Source organism: Rhinatrema bivittatum, chromosome 7 (genome assembly GCF_901001135.1).
Source record: "Rhinatrema bivittatum chromosome 7, aRhiBiv1.1, whole genome shotgun sequence".
NCBI classification, from domain to species: domain Eukaryota; kingdom Metazoa; phylum Chordata; class Amphibia; order Gymnophiona; family Rhinatrematidae; genus Rhinatrema; species Rhinatrema bivittatum.
Genome location: NC_042621.1, coordinates 301,530,075 through 301,555,496, shown reverse-complemented (window position 1 = coordinate 301,555,496; position 25,422 = coordinate 301,530,075). Strand labels below are relative to the sequence as shown.

Here is a 25,422-nt window from a genome sequence, read left to right as displayed (position 1 = left end):
CCTTCCACCTTACTTCACGATCCTACGTCAGAAAAGACAACATGTATTTTTCTCAGAAACAGACTTTTATTTGTCAGATTTGGCAGGATTATAGAACTTAGAAAACAGCAACAATTCCTGTCTCTAACATCCTGGCCACTAAGCACCAGTTTTCCCTAAAGAAAGTTCTGTACCATGGGTGGTATCAAATATGCCATAAACCTTAGCCTGCTTAATATATTAATACTTATGGCTAACTTACTTACCCCTCGTCCCAGCTTCAGGCTATACCTCTGGTCACCTGTGAAGCAGACGCTGGCTGGAGGTCTGGAGAATGTGGGCAGGGGAGAGGCTTGGTACTGGCAGAGTGGGCAGGTGGTCCTGGGAGGAGATTTCTGGCTCTAGTACTTGCCGGGTTATCTGGGCTTGCTCTCGCCCCTCACAGCTTCAGACTCTGCGTCATTCTCCGTACCTGAGCAGGATGTCTCCTCTCTCTGGTCTCCTGGCCTGGTCTCTTGGCCACACCTAGTCTTTTCCCCTCCTTGATAGCAGGGGGTGTTGGTCTGCTTAGGGCTCCCCTTTCTTTTCTTTCAAGGGTCCCTTCTCTGGTTTCAGGGTTTTCCTCAGCATTTCCCCCTCAGGGTTCGTTTCCCCAGGGGGTCCTTTGCTTTTTTGGGTCTCGCTGCCACCTCTTCCTTATTTGCCCCCCCCCCCCCCGTCTTATACTTTCCAGCTGATAAATATGCATAAGCTCATGCATAACCATGGGGTGGGTGGAGGGTATTTGCCGCATTGCAGGTCTTTTCCCTCTCCCCATTTCTTTGGGGGGGAGAACTGTGTGCCAGAGATTTTCTCCGTCTCTGACTGCCCTCCCCTTACCCCCACCCTTGGAAGACTTTCTGACCTCTGGCTGGTCCCTGACACCTACTTATGAGCTTAGGTTGTACTGACCTTCTGTCTGCTTTTTTTATTTAAAGAGGAACATCTTGATAAAGTAACTTTCAGTGTATCAGGACAAAGGTTCTTCTTTTTCCACTGAGCTGGGACAGAGCTTTTGGGGCCTGTCAGTACACTGGCCTGGGCGTTTCTTGGCTACTAGGATTCATATTTGGTAATTCAGTGGTAAAACATGAGATATCTCCCTACAGTGTCCCTGGTTTTTATAAAGCCAGGATATTCTCATTACAGCAGTCCACATGGGGGAGCTATGCACCAGTTAAAGATAATTCTATTCTACCTTCTCAGATGGTATATTCCAACTAGTGGAGACCCAGTGGGGTTCTCTGCATTGGAAAAACAGAGGAGAAACAGCCCCCTCATAACTACAGTTTGTCCAGTTTTTCTAAATGTCAAGGTCAATAGTGTCAGATACCAACATAGATTTAACAAGATCAGCAAACAGTTGTTTCCCTTATCCAGTTCCAGTCTTAAGTTGTCGGACAGGGCTAACTGGTTGGTCTCGGTCCTGTAACCCTATCTGAATCCAGATGGGAAGGGATGATAATGATTGCCTTTATCCAGAAAATACAAAAGCATAATATTCACTGCTTCCTCAATTAGTTTACCTAAAAAAGGAAAAATGTTAAAGATAGTAGAAATTGGATGGCACATCCAAAATATCTGTTGTTAATGTAATGATAGCTGCTCTTACACTGGTGACTGTAACAGAGTTTACGCAAATTTATTAAAGGTGCTACAATTCGCAGTGGGTCTGTTATAATATATGGGCAAATAAACTTTAAAGTTTTATATATTAATGATGATTGCACCTGCCACTCCAGTGACTGTGGGTTATACCTTCTCAGTGTATGAAGATCTCTTGACGTAGCCAACAGTATCGCAGACAAATCTGGGTTAAAAGACAAACACTTCCTTGTTTTCAAGAAGTGTCTGCTGTTGCTTTATGCCTGCTTGATCATTTGTTTATTTAAAACAATGTTATCTTGTGTGGAATTATGTAAATCGACAATTCATGTTAAAATTGAAAATTGTTTCCAGCTACTAATGTTGAAAACGCCATGTAAATCTCTAAAGAACAATGTGATGCAGAGATCCCAGTGGCTGCTGTTGGTTCTGGAGAGACATGCGCGTCTTGCGGATGTGGCATCTTCTTGTTCGCCTGTTAGCAAGGGACTCGTGTGACGGTGACGTTTCATGTACAGCAGCCTCTACCAATCAATCTTTTATCTGGGTCCAAAGAAAGGCATTGCTGGATGGTGCCATAGCGGAGGAGCAGCAGGCTGAGAACCAGGGAAGCCAGGATTCAAATTCCACTGACCCTCCTTGTGACCTTGGGCAGATCACTTGACCCTCCATTGCCTCAGGATCAAACTGAAGGTCTCATTCACTAAGCATTTTTCCCATCGACGCAGAATGGGAGAAGACCTTTTAGATTGTGAATTCCTAGGATAGGGAAATACATTTAGGTACCGTAGTTAACTTGCTTGAGCTAAATAAAAATAAATGTTGAATGCTATCTGGGTAAATTTGTGCAGACAAGCGTGTCCGTGTGAATAGCGGGTCTGAGCTTACCCAGATAATTTTACTTGGATTTTCAGCACTACACTTATCTGGATAACTTGCCCGCTTGGCAAATTTTTGAATATGGGCCTCCTGAGTAAGAAAAAATGGTTCTGGTGTTGGTGCTTGGTGCACGATCGGACTATAGATTCTGCTGGTTGGGTCCAGCCAGGGAACCCGTTTAGCAGCTCTACGCAACCAAAGTAGAGCAGTTATTTATGTAGCTGAATTAGCTTTTAGGAAGGGGTCATGGGGGAGATTATATTTTGATCTATTGCTTTGTTACTCTAGGGATGTTGTCAAGCGCAACCCAAATGGCACTAATAATCTCTCAAATGCTTCTTTTATAGCAGTTGGCGAATTTGAAGAGCTGAGAGCAGAAAATATGAAAACAAAAGACCAAGTAAGTTCAAACACGAGCGCTATTCCTGTGTATGGTATTCAGGGATCAGGTATCTCCCTTGCCACTGGGGTCCACGAGCGTGGATTCTGTGTAGGCGTTTTACTTGGCCAGCCCTGCAGAGGCAAGTATCAGCATCTCATTTGACATGCATACAATATCCCATCTGCCTGTGCATCAAACATGGTTTGCAGGGACAATAGTACTGTGGCTGTGTTCGCAAGGCCGTTCAAGCAGCAGTAACGATTTACTGGCTCAGAATACCAGCTTTCACTTTCTTGGTTCTGTTGATTTCTCTTTTTGTCTTATTCTTTTTTTTTCTCCTAATGTATTTTATGTCTTATAACTTTACAGTTTTTGGAATAAAAAAAAAGACATACAGCCTGTAACTTAGGCCATAGTCCATTTTTTTTTTAGGAGTCACCTTCCCTGACATCATTCTTCGTCTATTCATGCCACCCAGGTATCATTTTGATGTTCCAGTAAGGGTCAGTGATTTGATTTTGAATGCACCCTATGTATCGGTCACCCAGAGGAAGTTACAGAGAACTCTGTAGCAAAGTTTATTGGCGATATGAAAGTAATAGGTGTTGTGAAGAGGTAGCAGAGAGAGCTAATGGTTCATTCTGCAAGACAGACTAGCTGAATAAATGGCCTGAAAGATGGCCGAGAAGACTCAACGTTGATGCATTTGTTGGGACCGGGATAGTCTGTGAACGAAAGGATAGCTCTAGGTCTTTGCTACCAGTGGAAGAATCTCGGTGCAATTATTTTCAAGCAAACTCACCAAGAAATAGATTGAATGGAAATGGCTGAAAATAACCAAACAGAGACTAGAATGCATCACAAGAAATTGTATTTACGTTGGTGCCAAAGTGAGTGAGTGTGAGTGTGAGCATTATTTTTTGTTTGTTTTGTTTTTACTCATATATGAGGGACTAGTCCATCCACATTTGGGGTACTGTTCTCAGTTCTGGCCCTCACATCAGAAAAGGCATGAGTCCTCCTTTTTCTGAAATTTTAATATATTTCCTCCTGCGCAGAAGCGTACAGAGTCCACTCCATGCAACGTAAACCAATAATATAAAACAACTCTCTAACATCACCTCTAGAGCATAACAGGCTCACAGAGGAGAGGAGCGCCGGCTGGTGCACACACGTTAGATCTTTTAACATTGGCGCCCCGTTCATGAGAAGCTTTCCCATAAGGCGAGTAATCTATGCCAAAGGCAGAGCCAGCGTTAAGGGGCTGCTGCTTAGAGCCGTGAAGACGAGCTACAACTGAGCAAGAGAATGACAGCGATTTTTCTGCCGAGGAAGAGGTCGGCTCCACACCTTCTTACACCCATGCAATTTCTCTTGTCTGGTTGCTGTAATTTGTACAGAAAGCGGCTTTCTTAAGAATGAGGTCACACCACTGTTTATAAATTGTTTCCATTATCGGTTTTCTGGTGTCTTAGCGGTACTCTGTGAAAAGCTGCAATAAATGACCTCGCCTGTTTCCTCAAGGATTTATCTTGAATCGGTTTTAGCCCTGCAAGGGAAAAAAAAAAAAAAAAAAGGGAAGGAAAATCTGCCAGCTGCAGCGTTGGGATCAAATTGCTATGCTCCATTATTTTGTTTTTGGGTTTTTTTTTAAATCTTGAGGCATGCTCTATAATATGTGAATGAATATATGTCACGCAGGATAATTAAAGCAGCTGCTGTTAAATGTGTTTGCTTTCTAAGGCATCCTGTGCAATCTGTGCAGATCTTTGTAGCTCCTCAGTTTGGTGTAGTTGTCTTCTCGGGCATGTCATCTGAGAGAGAGGACAAAAGAACACACACAGGAGTGCTATTAAAATGGTATATGGACTTCAGCAAGTCAGGCTGGAGAAAGAAAGCTTGACACTTTACTCTAAAGTGTAGAAAGTCGGAGGAGACCTGGTTCAGTGTTCCAAGCACAATGAAAAATCATGTTTTGAGGGACCATCTGTATATTAAGATAATAAAATAACGAGAGTAGGCGATCACTGCACAGATCAGGGGCCGGCTCCTCAGTCCAAACATGAGAAGAGGACTTGACATTTTGCATAAACCAGGGGTGGACAGCTCCGGTCCTAGAGTGCCACAGTCGGCTCTGGTTTTTCAGGAAAATATGCATGGGGTAAGTTTGCGTGCACTGAGCTTCATTTGTATGCAGATATACTTCATATATATATATATATATATATATATACTCGTTGTGCATATCATGAAAACCAGATCTGTTTGTGGCATTCCTGGACCGGAGTTGCTTACCCCGGCACAGACTGTCTGTGGGTGATGACACAAGAAGCAAATCTCTTTCAAAGGCAAGAATGTGCTAAAATTGGTGGTTGGACACCACCTATTATACCCCATTAGCTGTGGAAGCTGCATTAGTGAGACCCCATTTGCTTTATGATATCTTTCTGCATGCCCTTCCCTCCAAATTGTATCTCAGAGTGATCATTCTCTTAACGCCCGCACTGAAAACCTGGGAGTGGCCTTGTATATTCCTGCGATTAAATTATAAGCTATCTCCTTATTTGCCCACTAGTGGTAATGGGGAGTTTCTACCAGGAGATTAGTGCACAACGTTTTTCAGACTGGAGGGTTAAAGGCCATCAGCTTATTTCTCAATTGTGCTCCGAAAACTGGAACAAGAGTTTGATCTAAATAGCAAACATTTTTTTTTTTTTGCATACTTGCATCTAAGACGCTACATGCACTCCTTAAATCAAAAAGATTTGGAAGCTGAATATGAGGGACCTTGACCTGAGATGTTTAACATACAAGATCCGACCCGCCGTACTCTTCACCAATTAATGGGGGGGGGGGGGGGGAGAGAGGAGTTTCTTGGCAAAATGGAAACCATTTTTAAACTTCCAAATGTGTAAAACAGTGCCCAAACTGTTTCAAATTAGATAGTAATATAAATTCTTAATAGGACACTGTTTATCGCAAGTCAGCATTTTGTACAACAATCTCTGGCACAGAGGAAACGGGTGCTGTAGATAATCTGCTTTGGGCTTGTAAATGTATTGGGAGTTTTTGGGGTAAGGTGTTGAACTATGGCAGAAACATCGCAGGACTTCAGTTACCACTGTTTGGAGAATTGACAAGGTTAAGTACCAAAGACACTTGTGGAAAGCTCAGGATAAAGACCTCTTTTTTTTTTTTTTTTCCTTTTCTTTACTTTTTGGCCAAAAAAATCTGTTCTTCAGAACCGGAGAACTGCAGAGCCCTCCAGCTTTGCGCATTGCGTCGTCTTTGTTCAGGAGAAACCCATTATTTAATTTATTTATTTTAAATTATTTTTAGCCTGCGCCTTCCAAAGTTCGGGGCGGGTTAGCAATACACCCATACACAATCCAATTAAAATAAGACTTAAAACTTGCAAATAACTGCTGGCACCAACTTTTAAAATGGAGATAGAGCAGCTTTTAAACTAGAACAAGGGGGAAAGCCGACAGTCACTCAGCAGTGCATGGTTCGGAGAAAAGTATCCTTGAAGGATACTAATGAAACAGGAGAGTTAGGGCATCCCAACAGAGAGGTTCCATCAAAAGCAAACATAGTCCATATGCCTATATGTAAAAAATCACCAAAGCTAATGATTTCCGAATTATCCCTAACAACTGAAAAGCAGGTTGTTAAAACAAACAAAAAGCACACTTTGAAATGTCTGTATGCCAATGCCAGAAGTCTAAGAATAAGGTGGGAGAGTTAGCGTGTATAGCAGCAAATGATGAGATTGACATAATTGGCATTACAGAGACTTGGTGGAAGGAGGATAACCAATGGGACAGCGCTATATCAGGGTACAAATTATATCGCAATGATAGGGAGGATCAACTTGGTGGGGGTGTGGCACTTTATGTCTGGGAGGGTATAGAGTCCAACAGGATAAAGATCGTACAAGAGACTAAATGCTCAGTAGAATCTATAAGGGTAGAAATTCCATGTGTGTTGGGTAAAAGTATAGTGATAGGAATATACTACCATCCACCTGGCCAAAAATATCAGACAGATGATGAAATGCTAAGAAAAATCAGGGAAGTTAACCAATTTGGCAGTGCAATAATAATGGGAGATTTCAATTACCCCAATATTGACTGGATAAATGTAAAATCAGGACATGCTACAGACATAAAGATCCTGGATAGAATAAACGATTGCTTCATGGAGCAGTTGGTTCAGGAACCAACAAGAAAGGGAGCTATTTTAGATTTAATTCTTAGTAGAATGCAGGATTTGGTGAGAGAGGTAACGATGGTGGGGCCACTTGGCAATAGTGATCATAACATGATCCAATTTAAACTAATAACTGGAAGGAGGACAATAAGTAAATCTACAGCTGGAAAACTAAATTTTCAAAAGTGAAACTTTGATAAAATGATGAAAATAGTTAGAAAAAAACTGAAAGGTGCAGCTGCAAAGGTTGTGTGTTCAACAGGCATGGACATTTGTTTAAAAATACAATCTTAGAAGCGCAGTCCAAATGTATTCCACGCATTAATAAAGGTGGAAGGAAGGCGTTACCTGCTATTAATCAAGTTGACTTAGAGAATAGCCACTTCTAATACTGTTATCAGTAGCATGGGATTTTATTTAATGTTTAGGTACTTGCCAGGTTCTTGTGGCCTGGATTGGCCACTGTTGGGAACAGGATGCTGGGCTTGATGGACCCTTGGTCTGACCCAGTATGGCATGTTCTTATGTTCTTAAAACAAGGATCGCATAATGATTCAAGTAAACACAAAGGAGTCGTTTGTTTTCTTTATATTTAGTGGGGCGAGAGCTCACCAAACTGGGGTCTCATGATGATATAAGACTGCTGCATCATTGATATAGAATTAGGGTGGAGTTGAGGGAAAGGCAATTGTGAAAAAATGTTTTTAAAGCTGTTTTAAAATCTTTTTTATTTATGAGAAGTCATATGTTCTGCGCGAGGGTATTCCAGAGTGTGGGCCCGGCCAATGAAAAAGCTTTCGCCCATGTAGATGCCAGTCTCCCTCTCTCTCTCTCATCCTAAATTAAATCGGTAACTAATGTAGGGTTTGCAAAGCTGAGCCAATATGTTCATATTCCTGGATATTGGTAAGTAATCTCGCTGCTGCACTGTGAATTAACTGGAGAGGTTTGATAGATTTATATGGAATACCTCTGTATAGTACATTATAGTAATCGAGGGAGGTTAGGATTAAAGATTGTAATACTGTTCTAAATTAGTTTGAATCTAACAATGGTTTTAAGTGACGAAGTAGGTATAGTTTATAAAATAAGGACTTTGCAACAGTTGTTATATTAGATTGCATAGATAATGTCGAGTCTAATTGAACACCAAGGTAGCAAACAGTATTGGAAGTGACAGAAGCTGGAATTGGATAGGAAGTTGAACGACCTAATACTACGATCTCAGTTTTGTTAAGGTTCAATGACAGTCTGTTATGGATGAACCAAGCTCTGATAGAAGAAAGTCATAATGAAGTAAATCGAGATGTTATTGTCCATGAAGCTGAGATTGGGGAAAAAGAACTGGATATCGTCGGCATAGATATGATAAGATAACCCTAATGTAGCTGGAAGATGACAGAGGGGCGCTTTGTAAATGTTGAAGAAAGTGGCCGAATGGGCTGAGCCCTGGGGATCACCTGTTGTGATAGATAGAACACAGCAAATAATAAGAGTTTCCTGTCAGATAGGATCTGAACCACGATATTACGGCTCCTAAGATACCAGCTTCAGCGAGATGATTAAGGAGTATGTCATGATTCAATGCATCGAAAACTGAACTAATATCAAGAAGAATAATGATATAGGAAGGACCAGAATCGAAGCCCTTGGTAATAACAAAGTTTCTGTGTTGTGATACTGACAGAACAATACCAATTCGGGTTTCAACACTGCTTGTTCATCATGGAATTGTGCAAGCTGCTTAAGAACAGATGCTTCATTATTTTAGATAAGAAAGGAAGTGATGAAGTTGGACGATAATTTTGGAAATCAGTAGGATCTACATTTTTGTTTCTTCAATATTGGGCGAACTGATGCTGTTTTCAATGAAGATGGGAAAGATCCTAAGGGAAGCGATGAATTTGTAATTAAGGTTACCTGTTTAATGAACTCTCTAGAAATGATTTTCAGTAATTAGTTAACTCTGTTCCTTCAAGAATTTAAAAAAAAAAAAAAAAAAAGGTTTCTGGGATACTTAGGGAGGTGTCCTTCAGTCATTGCTCCAGAGAGCTAGAAGTGTGGTTAGCAAAGATCTTTAAAATTGGTTAAATGACTAATGTAGCATGCGACACGTTTATAGTGTTTGAAACAGTCCTTATTTTTATGTATTGCTGGCTGGCAGTGGGAAGGGAGTAGAAGGGAAAGATTTGGGAAAAAAATATACAGTCTTGCAAAATTTCTTATGCTTTCATGGTTTTGGAACAATAGTGCATTGTACACTCTTTGTATCTGCTCAATTTTGGATTAAAATATGTAAACGTAAAAAAAGAGGCTGAGGATAGAGTCAGAAAGTATTTCTTCTCGGAGAGGGTCATGGATGCCTGGTATGCACTCCTGGGGGAGGAAGTAGAGGCAAAAAATGGCAACAGAATTAAAAAAAAAAAGAGCCTGGGATAAGTATGGAGGATTCTTGGTAGTGGGAAGTTGTGGGCTTGACTTGGGGCTATGGCCTTGCGCCTGAGATAGAATTAAGCAGACTGATAGTAAAAGAAAGCATAAGCTAGCGATATTGCAAGCCATAGTGTAGCAGGCTGTAACTCCTTTACCGTTTTCATCTTCACCCCCCCCCCCCCTTCCGGAAAGCCATGGAGAAATGTTCCCTGGTGTTGGTTCTGAGTCGTCCTTCCTGGAGTTTCATTTCGTGGCCCTTAGTTCTACTGATTTCTTTCCAACGGAAAAGGTTTGAGGTCCGTGCATCATTTGAACCTTTCAGGTATCTTTAGGTCTGCATCTTATCTCCCCTGCACCCCCTCTCCTCCAGGGGGTACATATTCAGATCCTTCAGCCTCTCCTCATCCAGTAATACAGTGGGGGCTTAGATTGTGGCAGAGCTTCTGGGTAAGACTCTTTGGGGGGGGTAGGGTAGGGCGTTGGATTAAGTATGGGATCTTATGTCTTTATCTACCCGGAATGGCAGAGTACCAGTGAGTAAAAGAGAGGTGACGCATCTTATGAGCAGTCCTGTTTCTACAGCTGGCAGTTGGGATATATCCCTAGCAGTGCAGACAGGAATAACTGAGTAGACTGGCTGGGTTAATTTGGTCATTTTTTGCCATTCTCTTGCCATGTTGCTGCAGATTTGGTTGATGCTCTACAAGCGGACTTGACAGCTCATGGAATATTGTGGCAGAGTTATTAACCATCCAGGTGGGCCTCCTCCACCCTGGCACTCTGTGTTCCCGGTCCCCAAGCTTTGTGACATCTGAAATGATCTATTGTCTACGATTTACTTTATTACTGCATCTCTAGTCTAGCCGGATTATTGGATTTGGGAAATTTGATACATAAATTTCACGAATCGAAGCCTGGAGCGGAAGAGTAGCCTAGTGGTTAGGGTGACGGGCTACGGACCCAGGGAAGCCAGAGCTCAAATCCCACTGCTGCCCCTAGTGACCTTGGTCAAGTCACTTCACCCTCCACTACCTCGGGTACAATCTCAGATTGTGAGCTGTCTGGGGCCCAGGGACATTCAGTACCCGAATGTAATCCGCTTTGCGGCACCTGAAAGGTAGAACATGAATCAAATCAAGCCTTCTGACTCAGGTTTCCATAGGCCCAGGAGCTGAATATTGGGCGTCAGGTAATTCTGGCATTGAGTTCTAAAAAACAAAACAAAACAGTGAACTAGATAATCCCTTTCTTTCTTTTCTCCTGTATTACAGGGCAATGCAGACTTCATTGTAGCTCCTACCCGATAACACTGTGTCGATTGTTTTAGTCAAGTGAGCTTGTTGATTTTTTGCTTGGAGTTCAGGTAGGGAAATTCTGCCAGATTCTCTCATGTTATAAGGCGCTTTTGTCAGCCGAATTCAGTGGCTGCTGTGACAGGAGACATATAGAAATAACCTAATACATTTCTGACTGGCTTGCGAGATCCGCGCCAGGTCAACGCAACGGGAGCGGCGTTGGCCACGCAGCAAACTAAATGGGCAGGCTGTATCACCGATGGCCGGTAAGGTCACCGGTAACCTCTCCTCCTCGGCTGTTTGCGGTGCCTTCGCGCATCGTGTGCGGCACCGGTGTAGGGCAGTCTCCTGAGGCAGGAGCAGCTTGCAGAAACTTACCCGCTTCTAGCTTCCCAGCCTCGAAGGCAAAATGAGAAGAAAGGGGATAAGGGGAATCGCAGACATTTTTTATTTTTTAACTGCCATATAGTGCTGCTGCTTTCATTATCCATGTAGGTGTTAAAACGCCTTTATTTATTTTCCGACAGTAAAGCACAGGGACAATATTTTTTTTTTTATAGTTTTAGCATTAAAAGAAATAATGGGCTTGATCACGTCCCCTTCCTGGGGAGAGAGCACTACTGTTAGTACAGCGTTTTCCTGGGTTTTTTTCTTTTTCTTTTTCCTTTTGCTGTGGTTTTAGACTTCAGGATCATTAAGAGCAGAATTACACATGCTCTTGCTGTTGGGGTCTTATCCCTCACCTTCCTCTGTGATGTTGTGGGGCTTGCTCGGGAGAGACAGATCAGATGAGAGCGCCTGTGCAGTGTGCAGGCTCTGCCATGGACGTCAGATCTCTCCAGCCTGAAAACGCCTTGGCACTTCAGACAGTCCATGCAATGCTGGATGACCGTGCCTTTAGGTGAAATGAGGATGTGCCATTTGTTTGCCGGGATTCGGGGTTTTTTGTGTTTGTTTGGCAGTGCTGTCCTTGGCCTGTTCAGCGGGTACATGAAAGGGAATAGGAGAGTTTCGGGGAAACTGTATATGTCTTCATTTGTGACAGGTCGCTGAAGGGCATCTTGCATAATGCATGGAACACTCACACACTCTCTCACACACACTCTCACACACACACACTCACTCTCACACACACACACTCACTCTCACACACACACACTCGCTGTTTCCGTGTGGCCATTCTGTGCGAGGACTGGAAGGATTTGTTCGCTCTCAAAAACATGCTCTCTGTTTGTTCGTTTAAAATCTACGGGAGGCCGTAGAGCAGAGCCTCGTCTCTCCCAGGAGCAGGCCTGAGTCTTGGCAGGGACTGCGGTGGATGAAGTTGCATGATAAATCCTGCTAAAAGTTTTTTTGTTTTTGGTGAGGGGGCACCTGATTGGTTCAAGTGGTTTGCCATGCTTTCTGATTGTGTGAAAATCCTGAAAAACATCAGAAGCAGTGACTGGAAAAACCCCATCCAGTTAAGTATTGAAACGTGCAGCAGGAAAAAAATAACTTAGTAAAGAAAAATGTAATTTTTTTTCAAAAGCTTGTACATGCCAGGAATGTTTTCTCTTTTTTTCTGTTGTGGTACTGTTGTTCCCTTCCCAGACTTTTTAAACCTCTTGCTCTTAAGCTTGAGCTGGCAAAAACTGGAGTAACACAGAAACTGAATAAAATGCTTCTTGCTTGGCTGAGATTCACAAAGAAATTAGCCTGAGTTAAAAAGTAAATTTTTTAAAGTTTTTTTTTTGTTTTTTTTAAAGACTATTTCTTTTTATTGTTGCACTGAGTAGAGAGTGTGACATAAGATACCAAGGACATGACCTAGGTGGATACACTCAAGTATCCAAAATATAAAGAATTCTCCTTACAGTCTGATATTTTTATTACAATGAGCAGTATCCACCAAGTTATTTCTAAGAGGCAATTGGATAAGAACATAAGAAAATGCCATACTGGGTCAGACCAAGGGTCCATCAAGCCCAGCATCCTGTTTCCAACAGTGGCCAATCCAGGCCATAAGAACCTGGCAAGTACCCAAAAACTAAGTCCATTCCATGTAACCATTGCTAATGGCAGTGGCTATTCTCTAAGTGAACTTAATAGCAGGTAATGGACTTCTCCTCCAAGAACTTATCCAATCCTTTTTTAAACACAGCTATACTAACTGCACGAACCACATTCTCTGGCAACAAATTCCAGAGTTTAATTGTGCGTTGAGTAAAAAAAGAACTTTCTCCGATTAGTTTTAAATGTGCCCCATGCTAACTTCATGGAGTGCCCCCTAGTCTTTCTACTATCCGAAAGAGTAAATAACCGATTCACATCTACCCGTTCTAGACCTCTCATGATTTTAAAGACCTCTATCATATCCCCCCTCAGCTGTCTCTTCTCCAAGCTGAACAGCCCTAACCTCTTCAGCCTTTCCTCATAGGGAAGCTTTTCCATCCCCTTTATCATTTTGGTAGCCCTTCTCTGTACCTTCTCCATTGCATCTATATCTTTTTTGAGATGCGGCGACCAGAATTGTACACAGTATTCAAGGTGCGGTCTCACCATGGAGCGATACAGAGGCATTATGACATTTTCCGTTTTATTCACCATTCCCTTCCTAATAATTCCCAACATTCTGTTTGCTTTTTTGACTGCCGCAGCACACTGAGCCGACGATTTCAGTGTAAAATAGTAAGAGGTAAGCAGCTTTCCTCCTTTGCTTACATTTATAATCATCAGTGGCATTGATTAGGCCACTTAGTGTAGATGGGGTTAAACAAGGTTTGGAGAAGTCCATACACTGCTATTAATCAATAGGGAATAGCCACTGCTTATTGCTGGCATTAGTACCTTGGGATCTCTTTAATGTTTGGGTATTTGCCAGGTACTTATGGCCTGGATTGGCCACTGTTGGAAACAGGATGCTGGGCCTGATGGATCCTTGGTCTGTCCCAGCATGGCATGTTCTTACGTTCTCATTTTTTTTCTTTTTAGTGCATTTAAAATAAGTACTTTCGTAAAAGATAAAATATCTTTAACGGAAGTACTTCATTTAAAAATCTAAGACATAATAAATAATACCCTGAGAGAGAGGGTCCAGTCAGGTTATCATGATATAGACCGTGAATATGCATGAGAGGGATTCCCATGTATCGCCTCCACTGTCTCGTGCACACCCTCAAAGCCAGACCTGGCTATGGGTCTCGAGGATCAGTGTTGGTCGTCGCTGCAGTAAAAAAAAAAAAAAAAGAAATACAACGAGGACAGGTAATGATTGTAAATACTAAGCAAAGAGCAGAAACCTCTATACCACTTCCTTTGCAATCCAATTCTTATGCAAATTAGGGATGTGCAATCATTTTTTCCAAATTAGGCAATTTCAATGAAATTACGTAATTCGGAATAGTTCGGGAGATCCGAAAAACGATTTTAATTTTTTCCGAAATTTTGGAAAAAATTCATTTTCGAGTTAGTGCGCGCTAACTCCCCGTTAGTGCGCACTAACTCTGCCAGGTTAGTGCGCACTAACCCGAAAATTGGGGCCCCCGAAAAAAAAAACCACACACCCTCTCATACACCCACGCACCCTCTAATATACAAACCTTCTTATACACACTCACGCGCACCCTCTTATATACATGCACCCTATCTTACTCAGACACCCTCTAATACACAAACCTTCTTATACACACTCACACTCACCCTCTCATACACCCACGCACCCTCTAATACACAAACCTTCTTATACACACTCACACGCACCCTCTTATATACATGCACCCTATCTTACTCAGACACCCTCTCATACACAAACCTTCTTATACACACTCACACGCACCCTCTTATATACATGCACCCTATCTTACTCAGACACCCTCTCATACACCCATGCACCCTCTAATACACAAACCTTCTTATACACACTCACACACACCCTCTTATATACATGCACCCTCTAATACACAAACCTTCTTATACACACTCACACACACCCTCTTATATACATGCACCCTCTCATACACCCACGCACCCTCTAATACACAAACCTTCTTATACACACTCACACACCCCCTCTCATACACCCACGCACCCTCTAATACACAAACCTTCTTATACGCACTCACACGCACCCTCTTATATACATGCACTCTCTCATACACCCACGCACCCTCTAATACACAAACCTTCTTATACACACTCACACACACCCTCTTATATACATGCACCCTCTCATACATCCACGCATCCTCTAATACACAAACCTTCTTATACACACTCACACGCACCCTCTTATATACATGCACCCTCTCATACAGCCACGCACCCTCTAATACGCAAACCTTCTTATACACACTCACACGCACCCTCTTATATACATGCACCCTCTCATACATACACGTACCCTCTAATACGCAAACCTTCTTATACACACTCACACTCACCTTCTTATATACATGCACCCTCTCATACACCCACGCACCCTCTAATACGCAAACATTCTTATACACACTCACACGCACCCTCTTATATACATGCACCCTCTCATACACCCAGGCACCCTCTAATACGCAAACCTTCTTATACACACTCACATGCACCCTCTAATACATAAACCTTCTTATACACACTCACACGCACCCTCTTATATACATGCACCCTCTCATACACCCACGCATCCTCTAATACGCAAACCTTCTTATACACACTCACACGCACCCTCTTATATACATGCACCCTCTCATACACCCACGCATCCTCTAATACGCAAACCTTCTTATACACACTCACACGCACCCTCTTATATACATGCACCCTCTCATACACCCACGCACCCTCTAATACACAAACCTTCTTATACACGCTCACACCCCCTCTTATATACATGCACCCTCTCATACACCCATGCACCCTCTCATACACCCACGCACCCTCTAATACGCAAACCTTCTTATACACACCCTCTTATATACATGCACCCTCTCATACACCCACGCACCCTCTAATACACAAACCTTCTTATACACACTCACACGCACCCTCTTATATACATGCACCCTCTCATACACACACACATACACACACAGCCACCATCTCACACATACACATTTTGGAACTCTTCTCCATCGGGCTGCGGCCTGTGCGGGAAATGCCGACGGCAGTGCAGGGCCTTATCTTCTGTCGCTGGTGGGGAGTGGGAACCCCGCCAACACGTCACCGCTTCATGCCGCCAGCACCATGGATCTTCATGCAGGGTGAAATAGCCGCGGCAGGAAAGTTTTGGGGTCACTTTTACTGCCTCAGAGTCTTGCCAGGTGAAACGACTGTGTCACCCTGCCTCATTTATTTACTGGTGCACAGGCCAGTGGTATCTACACCTGATTTTCAAAGGGAAAAGTTGCACTAAATCCATGGTTGTAAGTTACCTGTGGAATGGAATTTGCTCCATACATGGACTTTTTTTTTTTTTTCGCAGGCGGACTGGGCCTCTGCTTAGGGCAGTAACATCCTGGGAGAGGCAGTAAGAACCATTTCTGCTTCTCTCCAATTCCCTCTGATTTTTTTGTGGGCGCTGTATGCAGAAATGCACTTGTGTGCAAATGCACTGTACAAGTCTGTGCACAGCCTTCTCTGAAAACAGCAGAGTATTTTTTCCTTTTCTTGTGCATGCTATGGTGTGCGTGTGCACCCTGGCTGCTCTCCTGCTTCTGTGCTTTTCCTGCTCAGTGGCTGGTGCAGCAGTGAACAGCTGGGGCAAGCTCTGACAAAACTGGTGGTGGGAGCCGCACAGGCTGAGATCCTTGGGCGTACCCGGCTCTGCCGTAGGGCTCCGGTTTCTCCACCACTGTTCCTTACACAGTGCCCCAGGACAATAGAGAAGTCTCCATGGTCTCCACCCCCCGTGCCACACACACACACCTGAGGTGGCCTTCTGCAGCTCAGATACAGCCTGCTCCTGGCCTCCCTTTCTCTATGCGGCCTGAGGGTGGAGTGCTGCTGCTCCGGGGACGAAGACTCCCCGCCTGGCTCCCCTCATGCTGCAGGTGCAAAGGCACCTTGGGAATAGACGTGCCACGAGGGAAATTTAAAGCCGAGATCCCCAGCTCAGATTGTGAGGCCTCTGGGGGACAGAGAAATAACTACGGTACCTGATTGTAAGAAAAGCGGAATATAAAACTCATTTAAATAATAAATAAATAAACAGGTGAAGGAGCTAAGAGATGGGGGAAGGGGGCAGGAGATGTGGGTTTTGGGGTAGGAGAATGAATCCTGACCTCTGTCGGAGGAGTTGGGTATTTTGGGGCAGATAATCAAGCTACCTGCAACCTGGTGAACCCAGGGGCAGTTTTGGCCCCCGGGGTTTGCGTCAGTAATTGGGTAACTGACACTGGCAGTATGCCTTTCATGTTTTCACCCTCAGCAGTACGAGCACAGATCTGCACCCTCTTGTGCTGCTGCTCCTTTAATGCAAACCTTTATGCATAGAAATGTGGATACCTGGGTGGCGGCTGGGGGTGAGGATCGCTTGGTAACTCGCCTGCCTGCCTCACTTGCCACCTGGATTAGATTTTGGAGAGCGCTGGGAAGGAGCCGGCTGTCTTTAGTGCATGTGGGTACCAATGTAGATTCTGGATGCTAAATTCAGGCTTTTAGGTAGGAAACTGAACTGCAGAACCTCCGGAGTCTCAATGCGTGGATGGGGCAAGGAAGAGAGTTTGTTTTTTTTTACATTTTGTTAGGAACCGGGGAACCTTCTGGGGAAGGGGGGGATGGGCTTCACCTTAACCAGGCTGCTGGCAGTAACCTTTAAAAAGGAGATAGGGTAGCTTTTAAACTGGGTGATGGGGGGAAAGCCGACAGTGGCTCAGACGTGCATCTTTGAAGAGTACTAAAGCAACGAGGACGTTGCGGCAATGAGCTGTGCTTATACCCAGCAATATTCGGTGCTTTTGATCATAGAAGCAGGTGTGTTGCACGCACACGATGAGGGTCAGTAAGGGCGGCTTGACGGAGCCTCGTCTTACGGTTTCCTTACCTACAAGTGCTGAAGCAGGGTTGTGTAAGAACGATCACTGATCTTGCCGTGTTACGTACGGCAGGCCGGTGTCTCTCTCACGTTACAGAGACTTTGTTGAAAGTGTCTCAGTTTGTGTCGGCAGAGAGGGCAAGCAGAAAATATTCTTTCTAGGTCAATGAATAGCGTTGCTGTAAGAAGTTGTCGGATTGTTTTACGATTGCATCGTCCACTGTGATGGGTTAGGTACACGCAATGATGTCATGATCAGCGTGAACCAATTTGGATTCAAGACGCACGGTTTCTAGCTTTCTCTCTGTGCCCAGGGGCTCGGGGCATTGCCGGGGAGCAGGTCTAACACATTTGCAATCTGAATAATGTGCAGGAAGGGGCCCAGTGGTGCACACCCTGCCGAGTCCCGGGTAATTGCTGAACGGATTATCCTTAAGCCATTTAGGGAAACTTGTGTTATTGCTAGCAGCTAAATTTGTATGACAGACTGTCGGCAGGAGGCACAGGAAAGCATAATGTAAGGGCATTTTAATCGGCGAATTACATGCGCCAGTCCTGCAGTTTGTTCTGCTTTCTTTAACATCTGAATACTTGCACTTGGTAAAGTTAAAATGCCAGTGATTGGAAACAAAGGTAAAGCACAGAGGAATGAAAGAGAAAAACAATTGCATTTTGTGTCGAGGCTGGTTTTATTCATGCTTCACATTGGCGGCGGTTTGAGGTTTGGCTTGACTTCGTGGCAGGGCCTCAGCTGTGCTTCTAGAGTTGCCAAGGAGGGCACATGTCTGCCAAGGGTTTGCATTTATGAGTAACTGAAGGATGCACCTCCTCACAGAATGGGCCGTGCATCTCCCAGAGGCCCTGCTGGGTGTCTCGGGCGCAATAAAAGAATGTGTGAACGCTTGTGGTAGGCACAGAGCCTCCTCAGCAGCGAGCAAGGGAAGGGGGAGAGCGAGAAACCAAGCTTGGTGTGGGGGGGGGGCAGGGCCGGACACTGGCAATCAGGGTGGCCAATGAAAGGGGAGTGGCGCTGGCTCCTCTTGCACTGCCAGTCGCCAGCCTGGCTGCTGCATTTTTGCACTATCCGCAACCTGTGGGAAAGCTTGGATGGTGAAGCCCACACATGGGGCATTACAGTGGTTGATGAGGCTTAACTACCACACAGGCTTGTGTAAAACGGGTGCTCGTGATAACGCGCACAGTGCATTATTTAAATGAGGGGTCGTGCTAAAAAGGATGCACTAGGGATACATTTTGCGCCCCTAGCACGTCCATGGCATTAGGCGCCTAGGAGAAGTGGCTGCGCGCCGGGTAGTAAGGCAGATGCTCAATTAGGAGAAGATTCTAAAACACACGCGCGCGCGGTTCCTGGTGCGCACACATGGGCGCGCCGATGTTATAACACGCTCGCGCCAGCACACGTGTGTTATAAAATCCATTGGTCGCACGCAGCTGGGCCATCCCTAACCCCCTGCCTAACCTTCCTTCCCCTCTCCTCCCCACCCCCTAAACCTAAACTACTGTGCCTCGTTTTTTTTATTACTTACTGCTCCTCGGGAGCAGAAGTAATTTACGCGCGCTGGCCGGCTGCCGGTGCGCGCTTCCTCCGTCCCGCTGCCCCTCGGCCCACCCCTTTCTCAGGGCCCGGCACTTCTGCGCGTATGGCCAGTTCCTCGCGTGGCCGGGTCCCTTTTGAAAACGCGCGCGGGGCCCGGCCACGCACGTAAATTGCGATCTTTACGCGCATGGCCGGTTTAAAATTCGGCCGTTAATGATCTTCTGTGTTTTTCCTAATCCGTGGCTGTGAGCTCAATTAATGGGCATCCATTTCCCTAACCTGACTGCTGGCAAACCCCCCCCCCTTTTTTTTTTTTTCATGCTGCTTCCTGTGGTTCTTCCTGCTTAGTATCGTTCCTTAGGAGGAATCACAGAAAATCAGTATTTGGGGGGGGGGTTTTGTGGCTTTGTCGGGGGGATTTTCAGACGGCTCGGAGTGCGTAAAGACTTAACGCCAGCGCATTGGGCAGATGGTGATTTATTTTGCATCGGGGGGGGGGGGGGGGGGTAATAGCTAATAGCTTCCTCTACATGGCATTTACACGTGATGAGCGCTATTAGCTACGCCGCGTTTTGGATGCGCTGATCCCCCTTATTGCATCGGGTATTAGCCTCGCGCGTCCAAGAGCTCGATAGCCTGTGTGCTAGGCTCGGCACACGATGTGGCATCGGCCTGATAGTGTGCAGCACCAGCCTCAGTGCATGAGGGTCTCAGCAGGGCCTCAGATACCTGATCAAACGCAATTTAAAGTATTACCTTGGTCTTTGAGTACCTCAAGCATGACCTAGCGCATGGAAATATTTCTTTTTTTTTTTTTTTAAATGGTGGTGCGTCTACAATTAAAGATAAAACTCCTTTTCGTAGCACAGAAGATGGTAAAAATGTAAGAAACAGAAATGGAATAAGATAAAAAAGGAGAGAGAAAAGCTAGGAATAAAGACCGGGACAGAAGCACTACAGACCCAGTATGGCTGATTTTAAGGCCACAGGCCCCCGGTTCCCCTGAAGCTGTGGGTTCAGATGCTACGCAGCTGTAATTGTGAGCAGGTTTAGAAGGGTGAAAAGTCGCAGTTTGTGATGGTTTTTTCCCTTTCTCTATCTACGTATGTAAAATGATCTCTGTAAGCGGGCAGCCCGGCGGGACGGTTTTTCAGTCCGTTTCACGGGGTGGCCCCTGGCCTGTGGTCTGCACTGCGCGTGAGCTGTGGCACATCTGCTCCCGTAGCACTGTACGTCTTAACTTCTCCTTTCTCCCCTCTACTGCAGTACGAGAGAATGCGCGAGGAGCGAGATGAAGCCGTGAAAAAGCTGGGGGAACTGAATAAGAGTGAGTATGCGCCTGGAGGCACTTGCAGAATTTCTGACGTTTCTCAGGCCACAAAAGAGACACGCGAATGGGCCGTTCTGGCTAATCCCCTGAGCTTAGTTAGCCACACCTGGACAGGTAAGAAGCCCGTTAGCCAGGGAGGAGCCGATGGTTCTGTAAAATTCTCAAGGACTGCTGTAAACGTAGGACCAGGACGAGTATAAAACCGGTTTCAAACACGCACACTGTGCATGGAATAAGCGAGAAGCATATTGTACTGTAACATGATGATGGTGCTGTCACGTAAGTGATAGAACTAAAGTTTTCAGACCTTAAAAGTGCAGGCAGAGGCAGCCACAGTCACCCCCTCTCTCTCTCTCTGCTGCCCCCCCCCCCAATGTCCAGTCAGTCACAAGTGCAGGCAGCTTCAACACTTTGATAAGCCTGATCACCTATCCCCCTGTGACAGGGATCGGTAGGCCGTTGCTTATTGTAACACACTCCCTCTCCCTTCTGACTACAGACTGCGCCAGGAAATGTTGCACCTTCCTCTTCTGCCAGCCCTATCTTCTACGTTCACACCTACCCAGCAGGGCTCTGTCCCAAGAACTGTGACAATCTGTACCTATAGAAGCACCCCCTCTATAAAATCCACTAGACTCATCTCTACAACAAACAGAGCCTTCACACTTGCTGGCCCCACACTTTGTGCTCCTTGCCCCCTGACCTTCGCACTGAAACTTCCATACCCAAATTAAAAAAAAAACTTAAAACGCGGATCTTCCTTCGAGCCTACCCCTCTTTATCCACCCACGCTAACCCTACTCCTTTCTGTGACCTACTGATAAAAAGCACTCCAGAAACCTTACAACCTCCCCAAATGTCTAATTTTCGTAGATAAACTACTCCTAATGACAACTCCTTTAATCCTAAGCAGTACCCCTTTAGGCCCTACATTTTCTCCTGCTTTCCCCCTATAAAACTCTGCATTTTTAACGAATGTACCTTCTGTACCTTTGTACATAGCCTCCCCCTTTTCACTTAGTTGTACCCTCCTCTCCTAACTTATGTTACTCTCAGTTGAATGTACTAACCTAAGTTCTCAGGTTCCTTGTCATACTCCTTTTGTTTTTTGTTCTTTGTAAAGGCCATGCCTAATTTATATTCATTGTTCTAAGTTATCTGTAAACCGATACGATGTGCAAATGGTTGTCTGTATATAAAATCTTTAAATAAATAAAATTTAAATAACTCAGCTTTAATATAGGGCCTCTCCATGAAGTTAGCATGTAGCACATTTAAAACAAATTGGAGAAAATTCTTTTTCACCCAACGCACAATTGAGCTCTGGTACTTATAGCCTGGATTGGCCACTGTTGGAAGTAGGCTGCTGGGCTTGATGGGACCCTTCGCCCAACCCAGTATGGCATGTTCTTAATTCAATGCCAGAGGATGTGGTTAAGGCAGTTGGTGTAGATGGGTTTAAAAAAAGTTTGGATAAGTTCCTGGAGGAGAAGTCCATAAACTTCTACTAATCAATCGGAAATAGCCACTGCTTGTTGCCAGCATTAGTAGCATGGGATCTGTTAATGTTTGAGTACTTGCTAGGTACTTGTGACTCGGATTGGCCTCTGTTGGAAACAGGATGCTGGGCTTGATGGACTCTTGCTCTGACCCAGCATGGCATGTTCTTATGTTCTTTTGTTCATCATAGCTGGTTGCAAGAATCCTGGCCACTGTAACTGTTACTGAGTGTTGGATGAGTGGTATGAAGGAAGGATGTGACTGATATAGGTGCACATCAGTGGCGTAGCCAGAATGGATTTTTTTTTTTGGGGGGGGGCATGGTTAACATGGGTGGGCAGTTGACATACAAGTCTAAGCCCTACAATTGTGTACTCTTATCAATAATGCGCGTATCTTATAAAATCCAGCGTACTTTTGTTTGCGCGTGCGTCCTTTTTTAAGATCTACCTCCTATAGTTTACATATAGGCTTGAGGGTGGCCTGCATGGAGCGGCAGTTGCTACCACCCTTAACAGAAGGCAACATCGCTCTCTGCTTTGACAGTGGGGGAGGAGTGGGAGGGAAGGGGAAATTGGATTCAGATGACAGCCAACGCTGGGCCCCTACGTTTACAGTCTGGGATACTGATACACAGGCATTAGGGGAAAAGCACAGGTCCAAGAGCAAAGCAGGTTTCAAGCGGCAGCAGCACGGTCTGAATTATCAGGAAGGCTGCTCATCCCATAAAAATGTTGCTAGCAGGAATTTTGCTATTTATTTATTGATTTATTTATCGAGTTTTATATACCGTCGTTCGGTTTCGCCATCACAACGGTTTACTGTTTTCGATGGGTAAGGTGTTAGGAGGTTAGGGTGGGGATTAAGATCGTATTCCTTGTGAATAACTCGTATTCGATGGATAAAGTGTTAGAAGATCAGTAGATGCATTGATATACAAAGAGCGATCACTTATGCATCCAGCGTTCATTTAAAGTATTATTAAGAATGAGGGGGATATTCTAAACGTAGTAAGGGGAACATGGTGGGGATCTGAAAGAAGGTTATTAGGGTGGCTGCGAGGAAGTTTCACTCAAGATTTGTGTTATATTTTGGGAATGAGTCATTGGGTGTTTTGGTAGGCTTTGGTGAACATCCAGGTTTACAGTTGCTTGGCTTTGATTATTAATATTACTACCCTTAATATAAGGCATGAGGGTAACCTGCACGGAGCGGCAGTTACTACCCTTAATATAAGGCATGGGGGTAACCTGCACGGAGCGGCAGTTACTACCCTTAATATAAGGCATGGGGGTAACCTGCACGGAGCGGCAGTTACTACCCTTAATATAAGGCATGAGGGTAACCTGCACGGAGCGGCAGTTACTACCCTTAATATAAGGCATGAGGGTAACCTGCACGGAGCGGCAGTTACTACCCTTAATATAAGGCATGGGGGTAACCTGCACGGAGCGGCAGTTACCACCCTTAATATAAGGCATGGGGGTAACCTGCACGGAGCGGCAGTTACTACCCTTAATATAAGGCATGGGGGTAACCTGCACGGAGCGGCAGTTACTACCCTTAATATAAGGCATGGGGGTAACCTGCACGGAGCGGCAGTTACTACCCTTAATATAAGGCATGGGGGTAACCTGCACGGAGCGGCAGTTACTACCCTTAATATAAGGCATGGGGGTAACCTGCACGGAGCGGCAGTTACTACCCTTAATATAAGGCATGGGGGTAACCTGCACGGAGCGGGCAGTTACTACCCTTAATATAAGGCATGGGGGTAACCTGCACGGAGCGGCAGTTACTACCCTTAATATAAGGCATGGGGGTAACCTGCATGGAACGGCAGTTACTACCCTTAATATAAGGCATGAGGGTAACCTGCACGGAGCGGCAGTTACTACCCTTAATATAAGGCATGGGGGTAACCTGCACGGAACGGCAGTTACTACCCTTAATATAAGGCATGAGGGTAACCTGCACGGAGCGGCAGTTACTACCCTTAATATAAGGCATGGGAGTAACCTGCACGGAGCGGCAGTTACTACCCTTAATATAAGGCATGAGGGTAACCTGCACTGAGCGGCAGTTACTACCCTTAATATAAAGCATGGGAGTAACCTGCACTGAGCGGCAGTTACTACCCTTAATATAAGGCATGAGGGTAACCTGCACGGAGTGGCCGTTACTGCCCTTAACAGAAACATGGGGGTAACCTGCATGGAGCGGCCATTACTGCCCTTAACAGAAACATGGGGGTAACCTGCACGGAGCAGCAGTTACTACCCCTAACAGAAACATGGGGGTAACCTGCATGGAGCGGCGGTTACTACCCTTAACAGACACATGGGGGTAACCTGCATGGAGCGGCGGTTACTACCCTTAACAGTAACATGAGGGTAACCTGCATGGAGCGGCAGTTACTACCCTTAACAGAAACATGGGGGTAACCTATATGGAGCGGTAGTTACTACCCTTAACAGAAACATGGGGGTAACCTGCATGGAGCGGCAGATACTACCCTTAATATAAGGCATGAGGGTAACCTGCTTGGAGCGGCACTTACTGCCTTTAACAGAAACATGGGGGTAACCTGCATGGAGCGGCAGTTACTACCCCTAACAGAAACATGGGGGTAACCTGCACGGAGCGGCAGTTACTACCCTTAACAGAAACATGGGGGTAACCTGCACGGAGCGGCAGTTACTACCCTTAACAGACACATGGGGGTAACCTGCACGGAGCGGCAGTTACTACCCTTAACAGACACATGGGGGTAACCTGCACGGAGCGGCAGTTACTACCCTTAACAGAAACATGAGGATAACCTGCACGGAGCGGCAGTTACTACCCCTAACAGAAACATGGGGGTAACCTGCACGGAGCGGCAGTTACTACCCCTAACAGAAACATGGGGGTAACCTGCACGGAGCGGCAGTTACTACCCCTAACAGAAACATGGGGGTAACCTGCACGGAGCGGCAGTTACTACCCTTAACAGAAACATGGGGGTAACCTGCACGGAGCGGCGGTTACTACCCTTAACAGACACATGGGGGTAACCTGCATGGAGCGGCGGTTACTACCCTTAACAGTAACATGAGGGTAACCTGCATGGAGCGGCAGTTACTACCCTTAACAGAAACATGGGGGTAACCTGCATGGAGCGGCAGATACTACCCTTAATATAAGGCATGAAGGTAACCTGCTTGG

At 45.1% G+C, this 25,422-nt stretch overlaps 1 protein-coding gene across 3 annotated transcripts in view; it reads left to right on the top strand.

Moving 5' to 3' along the window:
- Nucleotides 1–25,422, top strand: part of SHTN1 (shootin 1) — a 237,435-nt gene that overhangs the window by 24,832 nt on the left and 187,181 nt on the right. For 2 of the 3 annotated variants that reach the window (XM_029610482.1, XM_029610483.1), the window contains exons 2-3: nt 2,850–2,902; nt 20,652–20,712. In XM_029610482.1, the coding sequence (XP_029466342.1) occupies nt 2,850–2,902; nt 20,652–20,712 (114 nt within the window). The remainder of the gene's footprint in view (nt 1–2,849; nt 2,903–20,651; nt 20,713–25,422) is intronic. The other variant, XM_029610484.1, reaches the window with a different exon arrangement.